At 41.6% G+C, this 27930-nt stretch overlaps 1 protein-coding gene across 5 annotated transcripts in view; it reads right to left on the minus strand.

Annotated features, from left to right (window-relative positions):
- LOC136825117 (H/ACA ribonucleoprotein complex non-core subunit NAF1) overlaps positions 1–27930 on the minus strand; it is a 66931-nt gene that overhangs the window by 16626 nt on the left and 22375 nt on the right. For all 5 annotated transcript variants that reach the window (XM_067081168.1, XM_067081175.1, XM_067081162.1 and 2 more), the window contains 3 exons: positions 25487–25926; positions 8616–8779; positions 3633–3876 (listed from right to left, as the gene is read on the minus strand). In XM_067081168.1, the coding sequence (XP_066937269.1) occupies positions 3633–3876; positions 8616–8779; positions 25487–25926 (848 nt within the window). The remainder of the gene's footprint in view (positions 1–3632; positions 3877–8615; positions 8780–25486; positions 25927–27930) is intronic.

Consider the following 27930-nt stretch of genomic DNA (forward strand, 5'->3'; position numbering starts at 1 on the left):
CTTGAATGGGAAAGGTGAATTCCTCAGAGTCCCACTCACCTCCTATGCTCCATTCATTCCATTACGCTCGATTAATCTCAGCCACTTGGTGATTGTTACAGCTTTTCAATTTTTGTCACTTTTTATTTCTATTTCTTGCTTGTACTTCGCTATGTGAATTTTCTTTCTTTTTTATATAGTTTATGCTCTAATTGATTAATTAAGTGTACATGTATGGTATGGTACAGTAGTTACAGAAAACAAACAGCTTTGTTGGTGTGCAGTCATTTCTTGTTTTAATTCATTTAATTTCTTTTCATTTCTGTTTCATTATGTGCATTTTCCTATCTTCTAAGAGAGACTTGGTGGTGGAATCAAGATGTAAAAAGGACAATAGATGAGAAAAGAGGGATCAATCTTGAATCTTGAGCAGATGACAGGCAAGGAAGAAGATAGACATGTATACAGGAAAAAGAGGGCAGAGGCTGAAAGGCAAGTAGCAAGGATGAAGAAGCAAGTTGGGTGGATTGTAATGAGAATCTCAGCACAGTAGAGGTTAGAGAGAAAATATCAGAACAGCAAATTAGTTGAAGGGTGATGAAAAAGATGTGAAGTACAAAATATACAAAAAATGAAAATACACATATAAAAGCTGAAAACAAGAGGTACTTCCTTCTGTGGATGAGTGGATTAGGTGGTGACCAGCTGTTTCAGAAGCCTGTTCAAATTCCCAAGGAAGGCAGGTACTGCAAAAATCTACTTTCAGGCATTATTGCTACCTTATAGTTAGCCACCTTAATGTTTTCAGTATGCAATCATCCCCAAGCACATCTGTAGAGCAAGAGCTGTTTGTAATATGATAAACAGCAAAGGGACACACTGTTAATGCCTGATGGACACCAGCATTTACTTTGTTTTTCTGAATTACCTGTCATTGTCTTCATTCTTAATGTTGTGTTATGACACAATAAGATACTAGGTCACTGAGTTTTTAGTACAGCACTCCATACTTCCACAGTGCCTAATTAATTGCTAATTAATTGCTTTTCTTGATAATCAGCCAAATACCTCCTCAAGAACCAAACTATATGGTACTTCTACAATAGTTGAGTGCCCAGTATCTAAAGTTCCTGTGGGTTGAAAGAGAAATCAAGTCTTAGTCCTGTTCTTACTGGGCCTTTGACCAGAGGATTTGGAACAGTATTTGCATCAGAACCACAGTGTACCAGCCCCTACAATAACATTACTAACCTCTACAATAGCCTGCAACAATGACTGGGTCTAGAATCTGATTACAAAACAATGATAACTATCAAACTTCAAACAGCACTAAAAGAAAGTTTAACCCTGGCTGCACCTACAAAGATCAAGGGAAAATCCAGTTAGAGAGAAAGCATTAACTGATTTCTGTGTCTTGGGTCTAGTGATTATTCTCATTCCCATTATCTTCTCTATAGATTAATGCAATTGTTTTCTGTGGAATATCCTTGTCTGGAAGTAGCTTTTTAGCTCCTTAATCAAGTCAAAGAACACATTAGAATTTCTATCCCTTGTGAATTATAATAAGTATATTTGAGCATTAACCCCAAGGTAAACATGAGCTACCTGTACAGTTTTCTGCTACTAATGGTACATGATCTACAAACTCAATTGCCTCTCCACACACGCATTTATTCTACAGCGGTTTATTTCTAAAAACGTGGAAGTACCCAATCACACCTACTTGTATCCTTCAAGAATAAGATGCCACAATGTGTGCACTCAGACCTGCATACTTCTCACCATTTATGATGATTTTAGTCAGCATCCTCACTCCCATAAGCATATCTCTCTATCTCTCTCTGCATTATTTTTTAAAAAATAAATAAAATTCTGAGAGAGAGAGAGGGAGTAAGGATGCAAATACACAGTGTGTATTTTATCATTTTATTTTAACAAAATTTGCAAATGTCCATTGTAATAATTTGCTTAATTTTTCTTTTATTCGTGGCCTTTTAAGGTAAATTACTTTAAAGTTAATTTAAATTTTATTTTCATTTCTGTGCCACAAGAAAAGCTGGTTAAGGTTGTTTTCGCTCCTACCGAAGGTTTTCTATTTTTTAATTGGTACCTCGCCCATGAAAGTTTTGTTTCTCTTTTCATGTAATTGTTTGGCTGAAATGCTTATTTGGTGATTCCCCTTTCGCTGCCTCACGTTTGGTGGGGACTTTTGGCTGAGGATGAAGGCAGTGTGTATTCGGCTCCCTATCTTGGAGGTTTTTGGAGACTCTTTTCGTGCAGGATTCGCCGTTGGAATTTTCGTACAGCTTTGAAGGATTTACTTCTGTACTTCGGAGGACGTTGCTGGTTTTTTTCCTCTGGAGACTGTTGCAGCTACTTTCTGAGGACATCTCCTTTGCTGCGGTCGGACGCCCTTCCCGTGCGTTCTGGAGGGCACTGCCTGTGCTCCCCTGCATTCAGTATTCAACTTTGCATCCCTGGACTCGCCTGATGCCTTTGGAAGGACAGCCTGTCTTTCTCTCGTCCTGTGTGCCTTCGTCCTGCCAACCTCCGAGTCGTGAAAACGCCTAAAACCTTTTTGATAGCTGGTAAGGATATAAACTGTGCACTTTATATAGACGTTGCTGACGCGTGTCAGTGTGCTGTATCCTCCGGCTGCAGACTCCTCGTGATTTCAGGATCGTTTTGGACAGCCATGTGTGTGGTTCTGCGTCTTATATAAATTCATCGTGCTTTCACCCAGGGCGTGTGTTAATTAAGAATAATATCGACGGTTATTTTTAGGTGGCTTATTATTATGTATGTAATATTAAGGTTTATTTGTAAAAATTAGGATTAAGGATCTTCCCCCTTTCATTCTCTCATACTAAAGTTTTTCAGGGCTTTCCTAGGAATAGGTTGTTTTCCTTCCTCCTCCTACTTGCTGTCTCTCGATCTATCGTGTGAAAGAGTTTATTTTAGGTGAAGGTTTTTGTACACCCTTATTCAGCTCTTTTTGTGGGGTTTCATTTAAGTAATTATCAATACTTTTTTTTTTTGTAATAAATAATTAAGTTTTGTTTAGCATTTTTTTTCGTTATCCTCTTTGAGTGTTTTTTTTTTTTTTTTTTTTTTTGCTCTGTTGGTGATCTTGCCCCTTGACTTTAATTAATCCTTTGTGGCACTGATCGTAAAAATGAAAAAGAGCCTGTTCTTGCCACTTCCTAAATATTAAATATTTTTGTGAACATAAGTTCATTACACCATACACACATACACAGACTGAAAAAGATAAGCATGCAACACTACATTGTTGTATTAAATACAATGCTATACTGCACTGAATAAATGTCAATTAAAATACTAAGAGAGAGAGAGAGAGAGAGAGAGAGAGAGAGAGAGAGAGAGAGAGAGAGAGAGAGAGAGAGAGAGAGAGAGAGAGAGACCACTATTTCCTAATTTTTATGTTAAAAGATGTTTAAGGCCTGGTAAGCATAAGTAGAACTGCTGCAATCAGCTATATTTTTATTAGGGTATACTGCACAGTACTGTACATATGTTCAAAAGCAATGCAAAAATTTTGCAGATACTGCATATTTTAAAATTAAATAAGTGAATTAATATCTGAAATAAATGTGTACAGTCTTGAGTAAGAAAGAATGTATTTTCCATACCTCATGAGATCATCAATCACAACAAAGCTTGTGTGTTCTGTTTCTGGTGCATAAAATACAGGTTCTCCTTTATTGATACCATGCTCCTTGACATGTTCAATGGAATTAAACCGGACAACATACAAAGGTTCCTGAACTTGTCCAAAAACATCAAACACCACCCCCAAAACTTTCTTGCCGTTGTCTAGAAACAAAACTGAGTCCAAGTCTATGGGAGGAATGCCATGATGACCTTGAACTACAACTGGAACAAATATAGATTTAAATTAGTTTTATTGTGGTTACTACAATGTTCAATCTATACAGAAATACTATGTATAAAAAATATTCTCATTATTGAGCCTTATTCATTCTCCCTAATTATTCTAAAAACAATGATGACAGGCTTTTTTTTTTTTATAAAAACCCTTTTTAATTTACAACAGTCCCCTAACTGAAACCCTTGGGACCAGCTGTGTTTCAGTTCTTGCATTTTTTCAGATTTGGAACTGAAGCTTGCTCTGAAAATACACAAGCACAATTTGTTTAAAACAAAAACAAAAGTATTCTGTAACCTCAAAACTATACAGCATCAAAAAGAACTCTTGTTTGTATATACTATACTTATGCAATATCGATCTTCTGTATCATCCAATCCTTCAAATTTTGTCGCAAAGCATGATTTCATCACACATATAGTGAGAGATGCATTTTCCGTATATTACATGAGGCTATGCTTAATGTTCAAGTTTCATTCTTGGTTGATTACACTAGGATAGGCTAGGCTTCATGTCCCTGTCTCAGTTTTGGTGGATTCCATTGATAATGCACATCATATCTAAGTTATAGCTTTTAACTAATTAATGGCCCTACAAGCAAATATTTAGTGTTAAATGCAAATCTTCATACATTCAACCAGACTTATAAAACTTGTGGCTTGTTTTAAGAATTCATTACTGTTTCTTATAATTAACAACCAATTCCTACCCCATGCAAAACATTAGCATACACAACAGCACATACTGACATAAACAAATGAATCACGAAACAGCCGTCTGCCGAAGTTAATGTAACTAACACTGAGAAACAGCTGTTGACTGATGTTAATTACTGTAACTAACACACTTTATTCACCGTTGCATTACAGTTGTAAACTTGTTAAAAATTTTCTAATTTTCAATGGTGGTTTCTATAAATAAAAGTAAAATACATTTTATTCATCCTTCACACTATGGAGAAGGTGGTAAGAAAGTATCCCACTATATTTAAGGTTGTAGTTGTGGCTGAAGACACGAATAATGTTCAGGATGCAAAACGTTTTGGAAGAGCCAAAAGCAAAATCAGAAAGTGGCAAAATCACTTCATCTAATTTACTAAATTTATAAATACAGTAAACTGCATCTTTAACCCAGCTTTGATAATTTACGAAAAAAATGCACCACTGAATTATGGTTCATTTAGCAACTAATGGCAGAGATGATGTCAGTAAAATGCAATCAGCTGATGATTGTCCGAATGTAAACATTACTAGAATGCAAATGCCGCATGATCACCATGTTCATATTTTATAAGACCATAATAATGTGACAATAATACATGAAGTATAATTGAGATATAATGTTCTGTAATATTAACATTCATTGTAAACACAAAAAACAATAAAGCTTCTTAAAAAATAAAGTATGATATCCTAAAAGAAGATAAAAAGACTGTAGAGTATAGGTCTCCTTTCAAAAAGCTCTGGATGGGATCCTTCCAAAATCGCACTTGCAAAGAAATGAAAATCCTTTTTACTACTAACACATTTTGTTATTACCTATACCTGGCAAACCTAGTACAGATTTCGCAAAGGATTTTACTGCCATTTCAACTTCTTGTCAAATAAAAACTATGGTAGAGTACATATTAATATTGTGGAATGAATTTTTTCTGAATTCTATGACATTATTAATTTATACATATAAACTAACATCATGTTTACACTTTCAGCCATGCTGGGTTAAAGCTATGAAACAAGCAAACTTGCTCCTTAACCCATTAAAGCCAAAGGTCCCAATTTAAGGACCAAGTAAGTTTGCCTGATTTTTTTTTTCCTCATTAGAATACAATTTTCAAAATTTGTATTTTTTCTAAGATCTGAATCTACGCTTTTATAAATGGTGATTTTAGGCCCAGAATTGCAGAATTCTGGGTCCTGGCCACAAAGTCTCAGACAAATTCCAGTAAGATGGAGAACTAACCCACATTGTGTAACCCTGTATGAGAGGGCATGCAGTTCTCCCACTCTCTTGGTCGATGTGAGAGAGAGGAGGAAGATGGTCTTCAATGTCAAGTCTCTATCTAATGCTTTCTTGAGGGGTTCAAACAGATGACATCTCAGGCAACAGAGGACTCTGGTAATGTCCCATACCGGGGGCCTTAACTCTCTCGGTGGGCACTTATTCTTAAAGTGCTTGATGACAGCAGACGACAGTTCCCAGCAGTTTGAAAAGGCCTATTTCCCTAGGCCTGAAGATGTGGGCCAATGTACCTGGTTGTCAGCTCCAGCCCCCAGGTCTCCAACCGTTAACGCATTTTCAATGCCAGGTTGTTCAGCTCCAGGGAGACGTTGCCTCCCTACTAGTTTATGTAGACTACCGCCATGGTGTTGTTGTTCATGGCTACCACCTACTTTTCCACCAATTTGCTCTTGAAAATGTTGAAGTACCAGCCAGACTGCTCACATCTCCAGCAGGTTGATGAGCTCTGTCCTCTCCTTCAGGCCTCACATACCTGAAACTCCCACTCCTTTTGGATGTCTGGCCCACCCTCTTCAGGATGCATCTGAGAATACCGGCATCTCTGGTGGTGGCGGGCTGAGTAGCACTCCCTGAAGGTGGTTCATCAGGTCTCTCCACCACCTCAGGTCCTCTCGGACCTTCTCTGCTTACTCAATCATCTGTGACGGGGGCTTGTCTGGTTTCTTCCAGGACACCTTTAACTGCCATTGAAGGGATCAGATGTGTGCCCTCCCTCTGGGGACTAGCTCCTCTAGGGAGACCAAGTGTCCAAGGAGGGCCTGCCATTGCTTTGCCGGGTGCTGGGGCACCGTGAGAAAAGGTTCTGAGATCCTCAGAAGGTTCGCAATCCTCTTGTTTGATAGATACGTCTTTCCTGCCACACTGTCAATCTACATCCCCAGGTACCTAATCATCTGCTTGGGTGAGAGGTCCAACTTAGAGAGGTTTCCGATCACCGCCAAGTTTTGGCACAGTGCCAGGACCTTGTTCCTAAGTTGTCCTGCTTCATTGACTGAGGAGGCCAGGATCAGTCAGTTGTCCAGGTACCATTCGAGCAGACACCAGTTGGAAGATTCAGGTGAAGGCTTGGGGGGCTGTTGCCAGTCTGAAGCAGAGGGCCCTGAACTAGTAGACTATACCCTGGGAGACAAACCTCGGGTACTTCCTGGAGGCCTTGTGGATGGGTGTGGGCAGGTATGCATACTGCAGATCTATTGACACCATGTAGTTGTGCCCTCTCATAGATGCCAGGACCAACTGGGGTGTCTCCATAGTGAAGGAAGTCTGCTGCAGGTAGGGGTTCAGAGTCGAGAGGTCTATCACCAGTTGCCAACCCTGAAAATGCTTTCTCCACCAAGAATCCCAGCGAGTCACCATTCACATCCCTCGCACGAAATACAGACAGAATGTGGGTCTTCCACAAACAAGGGCTTAAAATTTACTACAGGACCTACACAATGATGGAAATCATGTTTTGTGTCTTCCAGGGTAGCCATAAAACACAGAGAAGGGGGCTAACACACACACACTCATAGATGCAACACTATGGGCTAGGTCACACAAAGGTCACCCACAAGGCTGGGATGCACAAAGAAAAAATACAGATATTCCTCCCTTTGGCACAAAATACTATAAGCAGTGAACAAGGATAACACACTGGGCTACTGGAATAGGAAATTGCACTGGGAGGGCAACATCCCTACGGCAGGAAACACACAGGGGCACAAACACAAATCTCAGCTAAAGGAAGATGAACACAGTGATGAACGGCAAGCATTAATGGTTGAAAACAAAATGGGAGAGCTAAGCCAGCTCATGTCATGAGTGACTCACAGGTCTACCCAATAGCATTTTGCTTTTCTAGTAAAGTCAGTGACAGCTGCAGCGTGCCTTGAGCTGAGAAACCCATTAATGAAAGCGGAGGTTTGTATTCCTGTATGAACAAATAAATTACAGTGGAGCCCCCGCAAGACCATGGTTCAGCATTTGTGGCTTCAGTTAGGCGTGGGTTTTTCTGTGGAATGTATCTCCAAATATATTGCAGAAAATTCACTAATTCGCAGATTTTTTCGTAGAGCAATATGCACTAATTACTGTAGTTTCATTTTATTTTCATGACTAAATACATTTTTATGATATAAAATTACTTACTAATTTTCAAATATTAATATTAATGTAAATACTATAAAATATTAAAAAGATGATAAAGTAAAATCCTTCAAAAACTCTCTCTCTCTCTCTCTCTCTCTCTCTCTCTCTCTCTCTCTCTCTCTCTCTCTCTCTCTCTCTCTCTCTCTCTCTCTCTCTCTCTCTCTCTCTCAGTATACATATCCTTTAATAAAAAACTAGCAAAATATCAATAAAATCTTATTTCACTGGGGTCTTAGAACTGATTCCATAAATGCTGTATAGATATGGCCCTTAAATTTGTTATAACACCTTTGCTGCTTCTCAGGGGCACGTTTACTTATCATTCTACTTTGAGAAGGGCCATTATTTTATGCCAGTGCTTCGAACTGGTAGACAGTTTCCTTGTAAAGTAAGCATGCTCATATGCTTCCTAGAGGACTGATTGATGGGCACCTGGAAGTGTATTTCTTTTAGATCCACAGAATGCACGATGCTATTCTCTCTAAATGAATATTTATGTTAATGGTCCCCTTGGTAAAGGGGTTCAATGTTTAGCCACTTAAATCAACTAAAAAGTATGAATTTAGGTACCAACCTTGTCGCTCAACAATGTTGAAAACATATCCAATGACCCGAACTTTATCTTCAGGAACAGTAATCTTTAAATCTTCAATAGGAGGCAAGTCTTCAATACTGATCTCCCCAGGTGTGAGCAGTGTATTACGTTTTTTCTTTTGGGAAGGGCCTTCTTTACTTGGCCTGGAAAGGAAAGTGCATAAGATAATTACTTTACTTGGCCTTGAAAGAAAAGTGCATAAGATAGTTACTTTAAGTTCGTTAGTTCCAAACACTACACCAAATTTCTTCTTTGCAAAGTTGTGCTTTTCTAAGCAGATGTAAATGAAAAGTTCTGAAAGATGAAAAAATTATTTTCCAGAAAACTCTCCTTCCAAATAATTCTGCTCAGTGGCCTAGTTAAACTGTTTTCATAACTCCAATTCTTCTACATGACAGTAAAACATTCTTACTAGTGTACTACAAATTTCACATTTATTATGCAAATTTTATGGTATACACCAATTTAGTAAAAATTTCCATCAATAAAGCTTTTCATTCACTAGCAGTTATGTCAATTTAATATATTTACAGACTGTAAAATAAACTCACAAAAGAAAAAATAATTAGGTATCTTCATAACGATAAAATGATGTCAAATAAGCATCAAAACAAAAAGTAAACATACTACACTACAAAGATTAAAACATGAATGATAAAAGAATTAGGAGACTTAACATATATTAGGATGATTGCAAAGTAAATTATAAAAAAATTAGGAAAGAAAAGCACAAGAATATACAAACACAAAGTGTAAACAGTTTTTTTATCAAATGTTTACCTTACAGATACACAAGATAAGGGGGAAGATGAAAGTAGAAATAAGAGGGAAAATAATGTTTTTACTGCGTGGTGCCTGCTTGGATGAAAAGCGTACTTTCTTGGGATAACTTCCCGGAGACTTGGAGCGAGAGCACTTCGAAGGAGAAGACATTCTAGACCACTTCGGAGATCTGGCATTCTGCGCTGCAACCCTGATCATGGCCTGCTGCGACTCCACTGCCGAGGTAGATGACACAAAGTTGACCATTACCAAAACGTCCTCCCCTCTAAATAAACTGCTGCTGAGCGCCAATGGAGCCCTCAGCAGTGCCCTCTGTGAACGTCAGGAAAAATGAGTGGGCAGATGGTTTAGAAAGAAACCCTTCTTCTTCTTCCCAAAGAAAGTACTACATCCTGTGGAAACATTTGCCTGGTGTGAAAGCCCCATGGGTACTGACATGATGAGGTTGTCGAAAAGAGTCGGGTCTGACAGAGTATAACCATCCTGTTTGAGGAACCCCATCAGACCATATAGCATCCACATAGTGTGTGATAACGCCTCCAACTGGTTGCGGAAGGTGTCTTCCAAGATACTGGCTTCCCTGGCCAAAATCGATACTAGACGGTTCGATGATGGAACCCAGGATAGAAGAGCCTCTACCGACTCGTTCAGTGGCACCCTAACACCCGCAGAAGGGTTACCCACAACCCTATAAAAGCCCTTCCGAATAGGAAGCAAGACTGAATCCTGCTTACCCGACCCTATCAAGGATGCCAACCTATTGTCCGCTCCCCTAAAGCCTGCTCGACCCTGCCAAACCAGACTAGATTCTTTGGTGACTGTGCTACCACCAGTTTTGTTGCATAAAGCAACTCAAACATAGCTTGGTTATGCTGTATCAGCTCCTCCGGAGCCTTGGACTGTGGATACAGCGTGTGGATAAAGTCCAACATCCGTCTGTACTCAGACTCATTGGCCGAAGGAAAACTGGCCTCCAGTATCTGATCCTCCTCTTTACAGGAAGTCTTTGTCGAATTGGTCCAACCGAGCCGAAACCGGAAATGAGACAGACTGACCCCTAGCAAACATTGAACCTGATGATCCGGAACACAACACACCTTGATGTGCAACATGGAACCCTGACAAATCAGTCCCGAACATATTGGGAGTCACCGAAGTAAACTGCGCAAACCCCACACCCTCCAAAGACGATGACGCAACACCTGGGTCGGTCACACCTGGGCCGACAACACTCACTCCTGAGAGCGGAGAGACTGCAACACCCGCACCACGCAAACCTGGATGTAGCAGAGTCACATGAGACTGGGAATCCGGAACAGAAGGTCCCCTACTTAAAGAAGAAGAGGGAAAGGGTCCCTGATGACCCGAAATCAAACTCGAACCTACATACACTGCCTTAGCCCGAGGGACAGAGGAACCTGTCGGAAAAGTTAAGAAAGGAGGAGCTGAAGAAAGAAAGAAGGAAGATGCCACACTTGGAGTCCCCACCGGCGCTCCTGCCAACCATGTTGGGCAGGTAGGGAACGTCCCAACTGGCCCTGTACTCGAAAGGGTTTCGAAGGGAGGATTACGAGGTACCGAACCCAACGAAACAGGAGAAGACGAAGCACCAGACAACTTAGGTACTGGGGCGAATGCGGAGACTATCGGTACCGCAACATTAAACACTGAGGCAGGCGTGCCGCCAACTACTGCAGCAACTAGATCGGAAGCCTGAGAAGGTACGGGATTCGTTGCAGATGGCACCAAAGACAAAACCACTAGTGGCACAGATGCTGGATGAACTAACAAAGCACCTGAAATGTTCCCCGAAAGGTGGACTGAAAGGGAGGGTTGAGAAAGAGCAGCGGAAGAAGGTTTGGAAGCAGTAGAGGATAGGAAAAAATCTGAGGTTACAGAAGAGACCATAGATTTTACACAAAGAAAATATACAGGTTCCGGTCCCCCTTGATAACTTGTAATACATAATTTGTGAATTCCGGAATATTCTTCATTACGTATTCATGGATATTCGAAAACCCTATATTAAAACACTGTCTGACCAATGACCTATACCCTTTGGAAAGACCCAATAAATTAGCATTATATTCTGCTACATTTAATATCCTATCAAATGAATTACCATCACCTACCGACAAAAGTTTTTCCCCAGAAGGAAAAGGAACTCTCGAAGAGGAAGGGAAATCCTCCAACCTTCCCGAACCTGACAAACTTACAACTAAATCTAAATCCTCCTCAACAGATTTAGCAACATTTTGTTGCAAGGAGACTGCAGCAGGAAACAGAACTGCTGCTGGATCTAACAAGGATCCCGGAACCTTAACTGTACCTGCCCCCAAAAGAAGACTGCATCTTCAACTTCTCTCCTACACTCTTTGCTACCTCACTATCCCTATTTGTCTGCATCAATCCTACATCTAAATTTGTCTGCATCAATCCTATATCTAAATTTACCTCTGAACTTACACTATCCGAAAAAAGGGGGAAAACTGCTGCTAACACTGCCTGCTCCGCACCAGGGGGGCCAGCAGATCCTACCTTCGAGGTTTGTGGTTCTCCATGACCCCCAGCACCAGTTAGGGCTGGTTCTGGAATAGGCAGGGGGAGCTGAAAAAGAATGGTTAGTTTCTATTTCCCTAGCACTCATATTTTGCTCTTTGAATTCAGATAACTTTGTCATGAAACTAGATAATAAATTTGTCATGCTAGCTGATAATTTATCCTCTAACTTCCTAAATAACTCTGATTCTAAAGCTTCTCTATCTAGACTCTGAGTTTCTACAGCTGGTTCCCTATGTTTGCTCTTGGAAGCTAGAGATTTTCTATGTTTAAAATAATCCTCCATCTGATCTTTTGACCATGACCTACATTCATCACATCTCAATGTTAAGCTACATTGCACCTTCCTATATGCTATACAAACTGAATGTCTGTCATGTTTGAGGGTACTCATCCTCCATTTGCAAGCTGTGCACGATCGGTGGGTTGCAGCATCTCCAGCAGTATCAGTCTCAGTCGCAATAGCTGTAGCCGAGGTTGAGGCAGTTGCGCTATCCAAAATGGACGTCTTTTTATCCAAATTATCCATGGCAAGTCCAAATCGAGCCAAAGTCCAGACGGGAGAGAAAAATCCGATGCCAGGCGAAAGAACAATCCAGGAGAAAAAGGTGAAAATACAGTCCAAGTCGTTATCCAATTTCAATAAAGTCAGTATATGGGGGTCGGGTTATTAACCAAAAGTTTGCCTGAAGCAAGAAACATCCATGCAGCAGGGCGAACGGAAAGCAATTGAGGAACCCGGCCTCACTCGGCTGAGACTTGCAGCAGCGTTGCCAACAGTGTTTCAGGTAACTCATTTTGACAAGGTTTTCCTGTAAGCATTGGTAATGCTGACAGTTAATTACCCAATTAATGGGTAAAAGTTACGGGGATGCAGTTCGGGCTGGTGGGTAACCAGGGATAATTCAGGTGTTTAGGGAGTGAATTGCAATATGACATTTTTATAAGTTTTATATATATTTACCAAGTAATTATATAGCTATAGTTTCCATTTTAATGGCAGTTTAGATTCAAAATTTTGCAGGTAGCGCTTCAATATAGTTTGTGATCAGCCCATCCCATTAATGGAATATTGGAACAATCCAGCAAACAATTCTCATTTGTTCCATGCCTTATGCCCATCAGAGGGCAGGAGGGTGGGCTCCAATTCTGTAATTGCTTGTTAAGTATATGTAAAACTTTATTTTATTATAAAAATGACATTTTTATAATAAAATAAAGTTTTATATATATACCTACCCACTAATTACATAGCTATTAGTTTCTTTTAACCGGCAGCTGAAAATTTTGAAATTGCTGGTCACGCTAGTTTGTTTACGTTATGGCGACGTGCCCCGCCCACTTTCAGGAGTAAGAGAAGGTACAACATAGCAAAGAGCTTCAATTTGTTTATGCCCTTACGTCCAAGTGAGGAGAGGGCCTACTACTACAGTGGGTGCTTTGTAGCAATGGACTAATTTCTGAGGGCTAGCAAAGTACAACAAGATGCCCCTGCCCAGGGTGCAGTGCCACACACAATAACCAGAGTAACCACCAAAAATCAAATTAAAAACACCAATACCCAACCGTAAAACCAAAAGACTGGAGGGTACTCCAAGTACATAATACTCCCAGGCTCCCCCAAACTCAACACCCTAAGCAAGGCGAAGAGATTAAAGAAAGGACATTGCTTTCTACGTTTCCTTCCCCAACACCACGCCAGCCGTGTAAAATGGACCCAAGGTACTGCACTGATTGTAAGTAGTCTCAACATCCCTTAAATAATGCAAAGCAAACACCGAATTGTACTTCCAAAATGTCACTTGCACAACTGAAATTAGGGATAAATTGCACTTAAATGCCAAAGACGTAGCAACTGCTCTTATCTCATGGGGTTTTAGCTTGAGAGGAGAGCGAGTCTTCATTCACCATGGAATGTGATTTAGAAATCAGATTCCTCAGAAAAAATGCCAGGGCATTCTTAGACAAGGGTCTAGAGGGATATTTCACAGAACACCAAAGGTTTCTTGAAGTACCACGAATGTCCTTCGTTCTGTGAAGATAAAACTTAAGGGCCCTTACTGGACAGAGAGTTCTTTCTTCTTCAGATGGCCCCACTATCTCAGACAAGTTCTTCATCGTAAAAGAACGAGGCCATGGATTCGATGGCGATTCGTTCTTAGCCAGAAAGTCTAGGGAAAAGGAGTAAACTGCATTCCCCTGAGAAAATCCTATGTTTCTGTCCAATGCATGGATTTCACTGGACCTCTTGGCAGTGGCCAAGGCGACCAGAAAAAGTTTTCCTTAAAGAGATAGATTGCATGGGCTCAAAACATAAACTGGAAAGCCACTTAAGGACCATGTCTAAGTTCCAGGACAGCAAAGGTTTTTCTTTAAGCTTTGCAGTATCAAAGGACTTAATAAGGTCGGACAAATCCTGGTTCGACGATAAGTCCATTCCTTCATTGCGGAAAACTGAGCTAAGTATAGCTCTGTATCCTTTAATGGTAGAGGTGGAAAGTCCTTTAGCGGAGCGTATGAACAGAAGAAAGTCCGCTATTTCTGCTACAGAGGTCTCAGAAGAGGACACGTTATTTTGTCTGCATCAGGACCTGAAGATGGACCATTTTGCCTGGTAGACATTATCTGAAGACTGTCTTTCTACACTTTGCAATTGCGTCTGCAGCCGCTCTTGAAAAGTCCTTCTTTCAGGGCAGTAGTCTAACAGTTTGAACCCTGTTACGGCCAGAGAAGACAGGTTTTGGTGGAACCGATGGAAGTGAGGTTGCCTGAGAAGTTGTTGCTTCTGTGGCAGCAATCTCGGAAAGTCCGCAAGAACTTCTAGTAGATCTGGGAACCACTCTTTTGCTGGCCAGAAGGGGGCTATCAAGATCATGGATAGGTTTTGATGAGACTGGAATTTGTTGATGACTTGCCTCACTAAACTGAATGGGGGAAAGGCATACAGATCTTTGTTGGACCAACCCTGCAACATTGCATCAGTCGCCCATGCCAAGGGATCTGGAACTGGTGAGCAGAAGAGAGGAAGTCGGTGATTTCCATCATGGGTTTCCCCCAGAGTTTCCACAGATCCAGGCAAACCAATGGGTCTAATGTCCATTCTGTGGGAAGGATCTGTCTCTGACAGCTCAACTCGTCCGCGAGAACGTTGAGTCTCCCCTGGATAAAATGCATTGTGACTTGAGCGTCGTTCTGGTATAACCAAAGAAGAAGGTCCCTTGCTACTTCGTACAGGGAGAAAGAGTGGGTTCCTCCTTGTTTCTTGATGTACGCCAGTGCTGTCGTGCTGTCTGAATGCACTGCTACTGTCTTCCCCAAAATTTCTGGAGCAAAGCACTGTAGGCCCAGAAATATCACCTGTAATCCTTTTACGTTGATGTGCCAGTTTTGCTGTTCCTGAGACCAGGTCCCTGACACTTCTTTTAATCCCAAAAGAGCTCCCCAACCTAGGTTCAACGTGTCTGAAAAGAACTCTAGGCTGGGGTTCAGAGGATGAACAGATTTCCCTTCTGATAGTCTCTTCCTGGAATTCCACCAATGAAGATCCTCCTTGATTTCCATTGTTAACGGGAGCACGAACGAGTCCTGAAACTTTTTCCTGTTCCAGCTGGCTCTGAGGAAGAACTGGAGAGGTCTCAGGCGAAGTCTTCCCAGAGTGACAAACTGTTCCATGGATGAGAGGGTACCTAGACGACTCATCCACTGTTTGGCTGAGCAAAAGTTTAGATTCAGAAGTTCTTCCACTGTAAAAATCCGAAAATCCCGAAAGTTGCTTGTCATCCCTAAATAAGGAATCTCCTGAGAAGGCGTCAGGAAAGACTTGTCCGGATTGATGAGAAGGCCCAATTCTTGAGCCAAGAGAAGAGTCATGCGAATGTCCTCCGTGCATTGAGCTTTTGAGCAGGAACTTAGTAGCCAGTCGTCCCCATCCAATGAAGCCGTTTCGCTAGGGGAGCCAATACCCTGGTGAACGCTTGCAGCGTTGTTGAGAGGTCCAAGCAAAGAGCCCCAAATTGGAACACCTTGCCCTGAAACACAAACCTGAGGTACTTTTTAGACGTCGGATGTACTGGAATGTGAAAGTACGTGTCCTGCATGTCAATGGACGCCATCCATTCTCCCTGGAGAATGGATGCAAGGATAGAATGGTTTGTTTCCATCTTGAATGTTGTCTTTTTGACTTTTGTTTCCATCTTGAATGTTGTCTTTTTGACTTTTGTTTCCATCTTGAATGTTGTCTTTTTGACAAAGACATTTAGGGCACTTACGTCCAAAACGGGTCTCCAGCCCCCTGATGACTTGGGCACCACAAAGAGACGGTTGTAGAATCCCAGAGAATGAATGTCCTCTACTAGCTCTATAGCCTCTTTCTGAACAAGGGACTCCACCTCTAGCAAGAGTGCAGCAAATTTCTGAGCATGGAGATTAAGCTGTCAATTCGACAGGCTTGCAGATTAGAGGAGGTTTCTTCAAAAAGGAGATAGTGTAGCCTTCCTTCAGGACAGACACTATCCAAAATTCCACTCCCTTTTGTTCCCAAAAGTGGAGAAGCCACACTCCTACCTGAGTACGGAGGACTATGTTGTCATTTCTTGGAGTAAGACTTGGAAGAGGACTTCTTGATGGAACGCTGTGGGAAACGGGTATAAGTTCTTATTCTAGTCTGGGATCTAGAATGGGTGCTCCGAAAGGGAGTAGGTTGCAGCGGAGACGAAGATCTGGGAGGAAGAGTCGAAGAATCCTTGGGGCGTCTTGTAAATTGGGAGAGCAGGTCCTGAGTGTTCTTTTTCTGCAGGTCAAAGGCGATGTTCAATACTGTAGCCTGTGGAAAAAGATACGTCTTGTCCAAGGGGGAGAATAGGAGGGTCGATCTCTGACGGAGTGACGCTTTTCGAAGTAAAGGAGCATCAAAGCTCCCTCTTCTTAAGAATACCCATGGCATACAGACTGGCTAACTCCTGTGCACTATCGCGAACGCCCCTGTCAATACAGGAAAGTGCCCCAAGAGATCCGATGAGATTTCTTGAGTAGCAAAGAGCATTCTCTAAGTTTGCCCGCCAGAGCGCCCACAGCCCAGCCAAGGAAGTTCATCACTTCGAACACCTTAAAAATATTTTTAAGAAGGTGAGCAAGTTCCGAGGCCGAGAACATAATTTTGGCTGAGGAGAAAGCTGATCTCCTAGCAGAGTCGATAAGGCCGGAGAAGTCTCCCTGAGAGGAGGCAGAGACTCCCAGGGAAGGAGCTTCTCCGGTCGCATAAAACCTGTAGCTCGACCTGGACAATTTGGAAGGAGGAAAACAAAAAATTGCTTTGCCTTGTTTCCTCTTCTCAGAAAACCACCTTCTACTTGATCCAGTGCCTTCTTTGCTAAAGAGGAAAGAACTAATTTCAGTAATTTTGAGGGACCGACTGAGGGGGTTTCCATAAAGAAGGTCGAAGCAGGAACGGAGGGAGTAGCTGGTGAAAAGAAGCTAGGATAAGTGGCTAGCAGGAATCTCAACAGCACAGAGTGCACCGACGAAGGAGCATCTTGTTCTGGAACAACTTCTTCCTCAGAAGAGACTGGAGAAAGCGATAAGTCCGCTGTCATCTGAGCCGTAGGAGGAGCCCTCTGAAGCAAACTGAGAATATTATCCCGTAGCGGTGGAGGAGCTGGCGCCAATGGGCGCTTGGGGGGCGCTGTTGAGACGGGTGTCAGAGACGAAACATGTTGGAGAACGGGCGCCAGCGGGCACTCAACCACAAACGGGAGCTTGGGCGCTACGACACTAGTTGCTGGCCGTTCGGGCACTGATTGCAGAGATGAAGTCGCTTCTTTATTCGACGAAGAACGTCTCCGCGCCACAAGGCACTTCGGCGCCAAATTACGATCATTATTCGAAGAAGATGAAGAGCATTGTTCCAGGGTGTCCCAATGACTACACGATGGGCGCGCTGAATCCTTGCTCTTCTTACAAGGAACAGGGGAGGAAATCTCAAACTCCACTGCACGCCTTTGCAGTGGGCGTGACTTATCCACATAGCGCCATGCACGCCTGGGACTAAAATCTTCGGAGCTGGAGGACATACAATGAACGCTCACTTGAAGGCCTTTCCAACGGCCTTTGGTTGCAGTGTGGGATTCCTCAACAGACTGAACCGAGGGGGCGAGTGCTTGGGGGCAGACCCCGTTGACCTCTCTTAGGCTGCCAGTTTGACTCCTCCCTGTAGCTGGTGCCAGGTGAGCTGGATGCCAGGCAAGCTAGCAGCTCGATGCTCTGGAAGCTCTAAAGCTGAAGACAGACTGTAGCTGGCGCCTGAAGAGCTGGGCGCCAGCGGAGCTAGAAGTTCAGGTTTCACTTCTTAAGATAGTGAGATGTGAAGGACGATTATACTTCCAGTACGTCGATGCAGAATGGAAGTAATGGCCATATGCGCCTGTGAGACGTGAAGGACAATATATTTCCAGTAGACTGGTGCCAAACGGAAGTAAGGGACATATGTGCCTGAAAGAGGAAAGCTAAAGAAGTAGAGGCTGCTCAGATGACCTTAGCTTTCACTAAAAGAAGGCAAAGTTGTTCTTCTGAATCTGAGTGTGCTTCAGAAATTCTCTTAAAGATGAAGGACAATGCGATCTTAATCCAAGGGTGAGGGATTCTTGACCAAACATCAAAGGACAAGAAAGCCCTCTAGATTATCAAGTCCTGTTCAGGTAAATACCTAAAAACTCCAATTGCACAGAGAGTTCACTCTTTTCCCTCAAAATTGGTGAGCACTCCTGGGTGCTTGGAGCATCCGCTGGCACCAGGTTACAGCTGGTGTCAGGCGAGTTACAGATTCGGGAGCTGGACGGAGCTCCTGGAAGCCAAGGATGTCCATTAAGCTCTAAGGGAGAAAGAATGGATCCAGGTCTTGGATGGATCCTCGTTCTTGGCTAAAATCAAAGGAAAAACAAGAATAACACATCTCTTGCTTCCTAGCTGGGTGTGAAAAAGGCTTGCAAGGTCTTTGAGAAGAACATGAAAGATCCAGGTCTCTGTGCTTAACCAGATACAAGTAAGATCTGTATCTCTTTAAGGAAAGCGAGAGAACCTAGATCTTCTCAGAAACAAAGAGGTAATCTACAGCAGGGTCAGAGGTGTCTAAAAAGAAGAGACGAAGAGTCTGAGACACCAGCTTTGGAAGACAACCACTAAGGGTGACTTTTGAATCTTGTAATAGCCTCTGCAACATATCTTGAAGACTCTTCGGAAGACAATCCTATGGACAGTACGGCGCCTGTCTGGGCAAGAGCGGACCCCCTGGTAGTATCTCTGAAGCTAGGGTTTTCTGAGAAGAGACAGTTTCGGGAAGATCTTGAAGAGTCCACCAGTAACTGGAAACTGAGCCTGAGACTGTTCAGCACTTCCTCGACCATGTAAAAGGTTCCTTGAAGAGGTAAACAGGTCCAATGTTGGCTTGCTTCATACAATAAAGAGATTATGACAACTCAGGGGATCAAAAGGCCATGATGGGAAGGACACACTTCTGACGGCCCAGTACGTCCTTCGACGCTTAGTCCCTGAATAAATCAAATAACTTGAAGACTTGATTGATCTGTCAACAGAGGAAGAACTCTGCTGATTGGTTGAGAGGGAACAATGGATCCAGCTCCCCTGCTCCAGTAGATGTTAGGACTGAGGTCTAATCCAAACACACTACCATAGAGCTAGGGTCGAACAGTACTAGGGTCATAAGAGAAACGCTTTAGCTTTCCAAAATATAAGTGAGGTTCCATTTTTCTTGGGGACCGAGTCCTGGATATCTTCCTGGTTCTTTAAATGGGCTCCTCTGACCTAGATCTGAGGTGCTGAGAAGAAGACTAGAACTAAGTTCAGCAGAAGAAGGAATTCCCTTGCACAAGTCATGTTCAGACAGCCACCACTGGAAAGCTGACTAAAGAAACCTGGGCTAAGAAACAACACGCAGGTGTCTGGCTGTGTTTCCCTGTCCCGGTAAAGGTTACTGTTACAGCATGTGAGCTCCTTTTCTTTAAAGATAATGAAGTCAGTCGACATGTAAAGACTGAAGTAAGGCTCAGACAAATGGGGGAAGTCAAATGCGGGAAGAGCTGGTAATCGAGAGGTCAAAGCAAAGACTCCCAATTGGGAAGCCCTGTCCCAAAAGGTGGAACTAAAAAACTCTCTGGGGTTCGGACGGGGATCTGGAAGAGTGCTCCCTACATATCGAAGCTCCTATCCAGTCACCCTGGAGAATGAGTGAAAGAACTATTTGAAATGTCTCCCTCTTGACCTTCATCTATTGTCTAAGAGAGAGAAATGAAGAACTGTTGTCATGCAGCATCGTCAGGAGCAGAGTTCAAGAAAAAATGTCGAGCGCTCCAAAACTTGTGTCAGAACGGTGTCGTTTGGGAGCGATAGCCCATTACAAATGTGTGAATCTCACAGTAGAAGAGAGACCAGAGATCTCCTTCTAGAAAATACAAAACAAGAGCGGAAAAACTCTTCCAAGTCCGTACATGACAGGGCACGGAAACAATCCAAGGCGCCGAGCCTCTGGCGCTGAGTGCTCTGACACTGGACACTCGGACACTAGACTTTCGGTGGACGGTGTAACAGGCCCAACAAATTACTAAGTTGGTGCTGAATGGTCTCCAACAAAGCACAGGAATGGACAAAGCCGATGTATAAAAGTGAAGAGGTAGTGTCCGTAGTCCCAAGTGTGGTGTCAGATAACTGATAGCTAGCTTGAAACAGACAGGAGGACAAGTAGGCATAGGACACAAGTGGACGCACAAACGTGAGCTCGAACACTGGGCACTCGGACACATATGGACACTCGGAACTTGGCTCTCAGCAGTTGGGAGCTTGGAACTCAGGTGCTCGGAACCTGGGAGCTCGGAAGTTGGGAGCTCGGAACTCGGGAGCTCGGAACTTGGGCGCTTGAAACTCGGGAGCTCGGAACTCAGGAGCTTGGAACTCGGGCACTCGGAACTATGAACCTGGAAGCTCGGAACCTGGGAGCTCGGAACTTGGGCGCTCGGAACTTGGGAACTCGGAATTTGGGCACTCAGAAGTTGGGAGCTCGGAATTTGGGTGCTCTGAAGTTGGGAGCTCGGAATTTGGGCACTCAGAAGTTGGGAGCTCGGAATTTGGGTGCTCTGAAGTTGGGAGCTCGGAATTTGGGCACTCAGAAGTTGGGAGCTCGGAAGCTGGAAGCTCAAAACTCAGGAGTTCGGAACTAGGTAGCTTGGAACTTGGACGCTCAGAACTTGGGCGCTCGGAACTTGGGCGCTCGGAACTTGGGCGCTCTCTGACTCTGTCCAGATTCGGAGAGCAATGTGACAACCACTGACGCACCAAAACTGGGAAATATATCTTTGCAATGGCTGTGATAAATCCGAAAAAACGCCACTGGCGTCACTAGTCTACACTTTGATCCATAACTAACCACACTGGGATCCCGAAAGTGTAACTGGAGCCTCTTGTCCACACTGGAATCCTTATCTTGTTCACACTGGGATCCGTAAACCAAAAAAACGTCATCGGCACCACTACGGCCAAGGCAAGCACATCTTTATGGATGCCTTTTCAATGGCCGTCCATCGAGACCTGCAGACAACAGGCGCCACTGAGGGGTAACTATCTGGGCAAAACCCTTTCGGACTCACATGAACTGACAGTATGCTTCCTCCCAGGTTTAGGGGAGTCTGACAAGGACTGGGTTTATGAAAACTGTTAGGGCCGGACAGTTACCTCCTCCATTACACATCCAACAAGACGCCTTTCCAGTGGCTGTCTGCCGATACCTGGGACTGCAACAGGCTCAACTGAGGGGGCAACAACCCGTGTGGAACCCCGACCTCCCTTGGACTTCCAGTATGCCTCCTCCCACGAATTTGGGGAGTTTGACAGGGACCTTCTGTCTAGGAGCATCGGGGGACAAGTAGTCACCTCCTCCACTGCACAACACTTCACTATAATAAGGTTAACATCTGTTAACCAAGACACAAGACTGGCAAAAGTATGGAAAGGGAAGCAAGGGAGCCACGTGTGGGAGCATGTGGTAAGACATCTAGTAGGAGAATTGGTGCCAGGGAGCTAGCGCTGGCGCCGAGTGCATAAGAGAGGGTGCTGGGGGGTGAAGCTGGCGCCCAAGATCGGTGCCAGCAAGGTTAGAAGCGTGAGCTGGTTCTTGGCTGTCGAGAACGTCAACTCGTAACCGCCAACAAAAACCCCCAATTCTCTCCTTACTACTTTTTACCTAATGCTTTGAGTTCTACAAAGGAGGGTGTGATGGTTACGTCAAAAATTTATTTATCGGAGGCTTCCAGGAAGCATAGGTCCAGTAAATAAATCACAATTGCAAAAGTTACAGGCCTAATAAAATGGCAAAATACCCAAGAACTACTTTCAAGGCAATTATGGCCTAATGAAAGATAATAATGCAATGTCATAGCACCTGGAAATTACTTTAAAGCAAAAACATTATCGGCATCTCGCCACTAGTCTACGGTCAGTAAACAACCCATGAATTGCAAAAGCTAATGCCTAATGAAAAGGCACAACATACACCAATTACTTTATAATGGAATGCCGTAACATCCGAGAATTACTTTTAAGGCAAAACTATTATCTACGGCTCGCTCATATATTAAGGCCGTAAAACAATTCATAAATTACAAAGGTTATGGCCTAATGAAAAACCTAACATACACCAATTATTTTATAATAGTGTCTAGACCAATTACTTTACTGTATAATGGAGTGTCATAACACTCGAGAATTACTTTTAAAAAGAGAACTATTATCAGCGGCTCACTAGTAGTTTATAGCCAGAAAACAATTCATAAATTGCCAAAGTTATGACCTAATGAAAATGCGTAACATAAAATTTACTTTTATGCTGGAATGTCATAACATCCGAGAATTACTTGTAATGCAAAGCTATTATCAGCGCCAACAGAAGCCTAGCCAGTAAACATCCGAGAAGTACTTTTAATGCAAAACTATTATCGGTGCTGACAGAAGCCTAACCAGTAAACAAACCATCAATGCAAATGGCGTCGTTTACCGGCGGCTCGATGATCACCGAATCAACGTATAAAATAAAATAACAAAAAACTCATCCAGAAAGATTCAGCTTGAAAGCTACAATATACGTGTTCCGACGGTTGATTTAAAGAATCCTCCCTCAGAATCCAGTAAAATAACTGGGAAAATAATGAAAAAAGCTACTACCAGACCAGGTGTTGCCACCAAGGACGGCAGGAATCGAATGACATTTGTTTGCTGGGTCGTTCCAATATTACGTTAGTTGGGCGGGCTGATCACCTTCGCAAACTACTGCATACTGAAGCCCTACCCAAGAAATTTTGAATCTAAGCTGCCATTAAAGTGGAAACTATAGCTTTGTAATTACATGGTAAGTTACTTACATAAAATAATTTTTTTTAAAACCTTATTTGCTTTGCTACTTAAAAACTCATCACTTTACAACTGCTTGAGTAGCTCATCTAGCGGGAGCAGACTTGTTGTAGCATCAATCAAAAAAAGACACACAACAGGAAGTTCAAAGAGGATAATACACTTAGAAAAAATAAAGGAAAAGTGAGAACTGGTCAAGTTCTGAGAAGCAAAATAAAAAATCTGCTCAGATCAATAGACACACTTGGTATGATTATTTTCAGTCAATGGGGGGACTCTGGAGCCCATATGTTTAGATTCTTGTCCTTAAGTGTGTCTAGAAAGGGAGACAACACACTCTACGGCAGTTGTCAAGTATTTTTTTAGTGCCAAAACAAATCAGTTAAATGTGCAAAGACTGTATCATATCTTAAGGGGATCGGCCGGTTTCCGACTTTTTTAACGACAGGTTGTTGATATATAGGGGGTTTGTTAAAGGATATTGTGTGGAACTTCTGGGGGAAAAATTTTTGTTCAGTGACCTTAGGTTTTGTGACGTCAGAGCATTTTTCGGCCAAAAATGGCCATTTTCAAAATGCATCTCCTCCTTTGCTTTTTGGTTTTAAGGGATGAGATTTGAACCACGTATAAAACACATATGGACCTTCGATACAAAGCTGGGGATTTTTGATTTTTCAATTATTTTTCAAGATATGAATTTTTTTTTTTTATGAAATTTTCCCGGAAAAATTACAGAAAAAAAATTGCCAAAAATCAGAAACTCAAAATATTAAAAATCCCCGGCTTTGTTTTAATCTACCATGTTTCCCCATGTTATATTTAAAATTTCATTTAGATTGGTCCAATACTAAGGGAGGAGATGCATTTTAAAGGCGAAAAACTTATGTTTTGAGAAACGGGCCTTCAAAGTTTTAGTTACATAAAAAAAGTAAAAGGGACTTCAAAGACTGTGTTACAATTAATTCTATGGTTTTAATTTTTATTTTTGGGTATTAATTAATGCAAAATGATTATAAATAAGAATATTAATTGATTATTTATGTGCCTAAGACACATTCTTATAAATTTTAGGTTCCTGGTCCCCCCCTGTCTGATCTTGCTGCAAGGTATTACTCTAGGGTATCATAGTTGCCTACACTTTTTTTATTAGTGTCTCGAATCCATCCCTTGCCAAATGGATCCTGGGAATTACTTTACATTCACAATTAGGGATTCGTGATTCAAGTAATTCATCAAGTCTTGCTTCACTTATTATGATCATTTTATTTTCAGGATCGTCTACAGTATCAGCCTCCGAGCTACTGCTTTCTTTTTCTAAAATATCTTTGCCCTTTGGTAGTGACGAACAAATAAAAAGGCGTTTAGGGGTGGATGTGGTTGGTCTCTGGTCAGCAGAGATCGCTGCCTGCGCCGTTTGATGGGCGACAGCTCTCTCTCTCTCCGTCGCTCCATTCCCCTCTATGGTACTAATTTCTTGAACTCTTTCTTCTACTTCTCGCGTGGACTTTTCCACTTGGCTTTTCCGCATTCTAGAAGCATGAAGTGAACTCTTGGACCTTTTAGGCACGGTGAAAAAACAAAAACACCGCAGAAAATACAGAGTTCAGTCAAGGCTAGCGAGCATGAAAAACGTGTCCTTCTAGCTTGAAGTTTATAGGCAACTCGGCCACAGTCGGCGTCATGGTATTATGACGGTGCGTTGTCATGGCTAGGAATAACTAAAAAGGTGCCGAGTAGGATATTATTGACATTATACATTTCATTTCAAAGGAGGTTTTCGTAATATATATCGCATAAAAACTATACCAGACTAAATCATTTGCGCTACTGGTGTTTTATGGGTATATAGTTATTGTTACATTTTAGGCCATAACTAGAGAAATATGGCAAATTTTAGCATAATATTTCGTGGACACATTCTTGAACCCTATACTGAAGCCATAGAATTTTTTTCAGCAAATCGAATTTTTAAAGATTATTGGTCTTTTTAGGCGTCGATCCCCTTAATTCTTGAATGACCTCATTACTAGCTCCTCTTGGGCAACAAATTCTGGCAAATTCTAACATAATTAACCATAAGCTTTAAAGTGCTAAAATCATACTTCTCTCCAGTTTGATGTACAGCCTTTGTAGTCTTTCTCACAGGTATCTCATCATCACTTGATTCTTCTGATGAAGTGGGTAGAGATACAGTGGATGAAGAAGAGGAGGATGATGAAGATGAAGTATCAGAGTCACTTTCTGAATCATCAGTACCACTGCCTATATCTACAGTAAAACGATAGTTATCTGTAGCTAAATCAATAACTGGCACATTTTCAGGATTATCCAAAGACGTGGCTGCACTGCCCTGTGCAGTGGCACAGCTGGATGTTGTTGGCACTGCAACAACCTCCATGTCATCCTTTTTATTTTCATTATTAGATGCCTGCTGAGCCTCCTCAACTTCAGCATCAGATTCCATGTCATCATCACTGCCTGACTCTCCATATCCTACAAGAGAAATTAATGCTTTGCTTGGAGAAGTGCCACCTATGCCAACCTGAAAATGCAACAAATGTTTACTGTGTGTGACATCAATTTTTGTCACAACAAGCACAAATAAAAAAAAGCAAGGAGGAATTTAAAAGTTTACAAACTTTATGTTTCTTGTTGAGATTTCAGCAAACAATGAATTAAGTGAAAACATGGAAAAATAAGTAAAGAAAAAATTTCATGAAATATTTGTGCTATCTTCCATGAACACACCAACAACACAACTTACTTAGTAATGTTTTCATAAAATTGTACACCACATATGCTCATATATGCCTCAACCACAAACTATGGGAGTTGGCCTACCAGCCTAAGACTTTATCTTTAAATAAAAACCTCAAAATACCAAAAGGAATAGTATATACCTGTCCTATTCAGTTTCCCCAGATATTGTACACAGTATATTATTCATACACATGAATTACCCAAAAATTATCAGGAACCACACTGCACCACTCAAAATTTAGAATTAAAATAGGAAAGCCTCTAAATAATGCAAGACAAAATCCCTGTAAATAATGTTAAGTTGCAAACCATAGAGAATATGCAAGAAAATAAGGATTACAGTCCCGAGTCTGACATCTATAGAAAAAAAAAAAACAGACTAACCATGACCTATGACCCTACTCAACTGGTGCCTATTCACAATTAGTTGATTTTGCAAATGTACATACTATATCAGATACCATGGTACACATAGAAAACACCTTACTTACAAAATACAGTAAACCCCCCGTATTCACGGGGGATGCGTACCGCGCCCCCCCCCATGAATAGCTAAAATCCACAAATACTTAAAACCTCCCTAAAAACACTTAGAACTGCCTATTTTGATAGTTTAAACACAAGAAAAACCCTCTAAAAATGCTTATACCTGAGTATTTTAATAGTTTTATCACAAAAAGTGCATTTAGGCATGAAAATATGAAAATACAGTAATTAGTGAATATTTCTCAGTGAAAAACACCGCGAATGGGTGAATTTTCCGCGAATAATGGGTAGATACGTTCCACAGAGAAATCCCCGAATACGTGAGTCCGTAAATCTTGAGAATGTGAATACGGGGGGTTTACTGTATACTCAAAATATAAAAAAGTGAAATATCAATCTTGTAAATATGAAAAGTAATGAATAATAAATAAGAGTATTATTATTACTATTATTATGTAGTTTCAACTAACCAACAAAATATTTGTCTTTATTAAAACTTCAAGTTTAAATATGCATGGTCAATCAAGTGTGACCAATCTGAAGATGGGATAAAATTACTTCATAGCAATACTGTTCTGGGTTTGAAGAATGTCATATATTTTAGAGAAAGTATAATACTGTATACAAGGAGACTATTACCAACATCACCAACTTATCTTACTAGCAGGGTAGAACGCGGAACCTATGTGTTGTTTAGCAGATAAGAGAATTTTTATATAATAATGATCATTACACCAAGACATTTACCATAAATGCTACCCAAAATTACTTATCACATTCATTTTCATGGAGAAACAAAACATATTCTGGTAAAAGATCAACACAAAAACGAAATATGTGAAAATGATTTAAGAACTGAAGACTTGCCTTCACAACATCTCCATTTTAGATTTAAGAAAAAAAGCTCTTTCATTTCTGATACAATGTCATCAAAACCAATGACTTTAATGAAACTACTCCCAGACAGACAGATGGACATAATAATCTACAAGGAGTCAATACTTCTAAATGCATGAAAGTTCTCAGGAATGAATTTAATCCTTAAATTATGCAAGGATTGACAATCCTTCAATGATCCCAGGCACAAGCAGATGTTTACCTCTGCTCTTTTTCTTGTATCTGATAGGTCTAGAAATAAAAGCTTATACAAAGAAAATGCTCTATGGCCACAATATGAAAGTTATTTATTTATCTGCATACTTACCTACTATTAAAGTTAGGTTATATCTTTGTACCATTAGGTGCGACTGGCATTCAAAATAAAACAAAACAACGCTTGGCAAACCCGCTAGGACTGTCT

The sequence above is a fragment of the Macrobrachium rosenbergii genome, chromosome 3 (genome assembly GCF_040412425.1).
Source record: "Macrobrachium rosenbergii isolate ZJJX-2024 chromosome 3, ASM4041242v1, whole genome shotgun sequence".
NCBI classification, from domain to species: Eukaryota; Metazoa; Arthropoda; class Malacostraca; order Decapoda; family Palaemonidae; genus Macrobrachium; species Macrobrachium rosenbergii.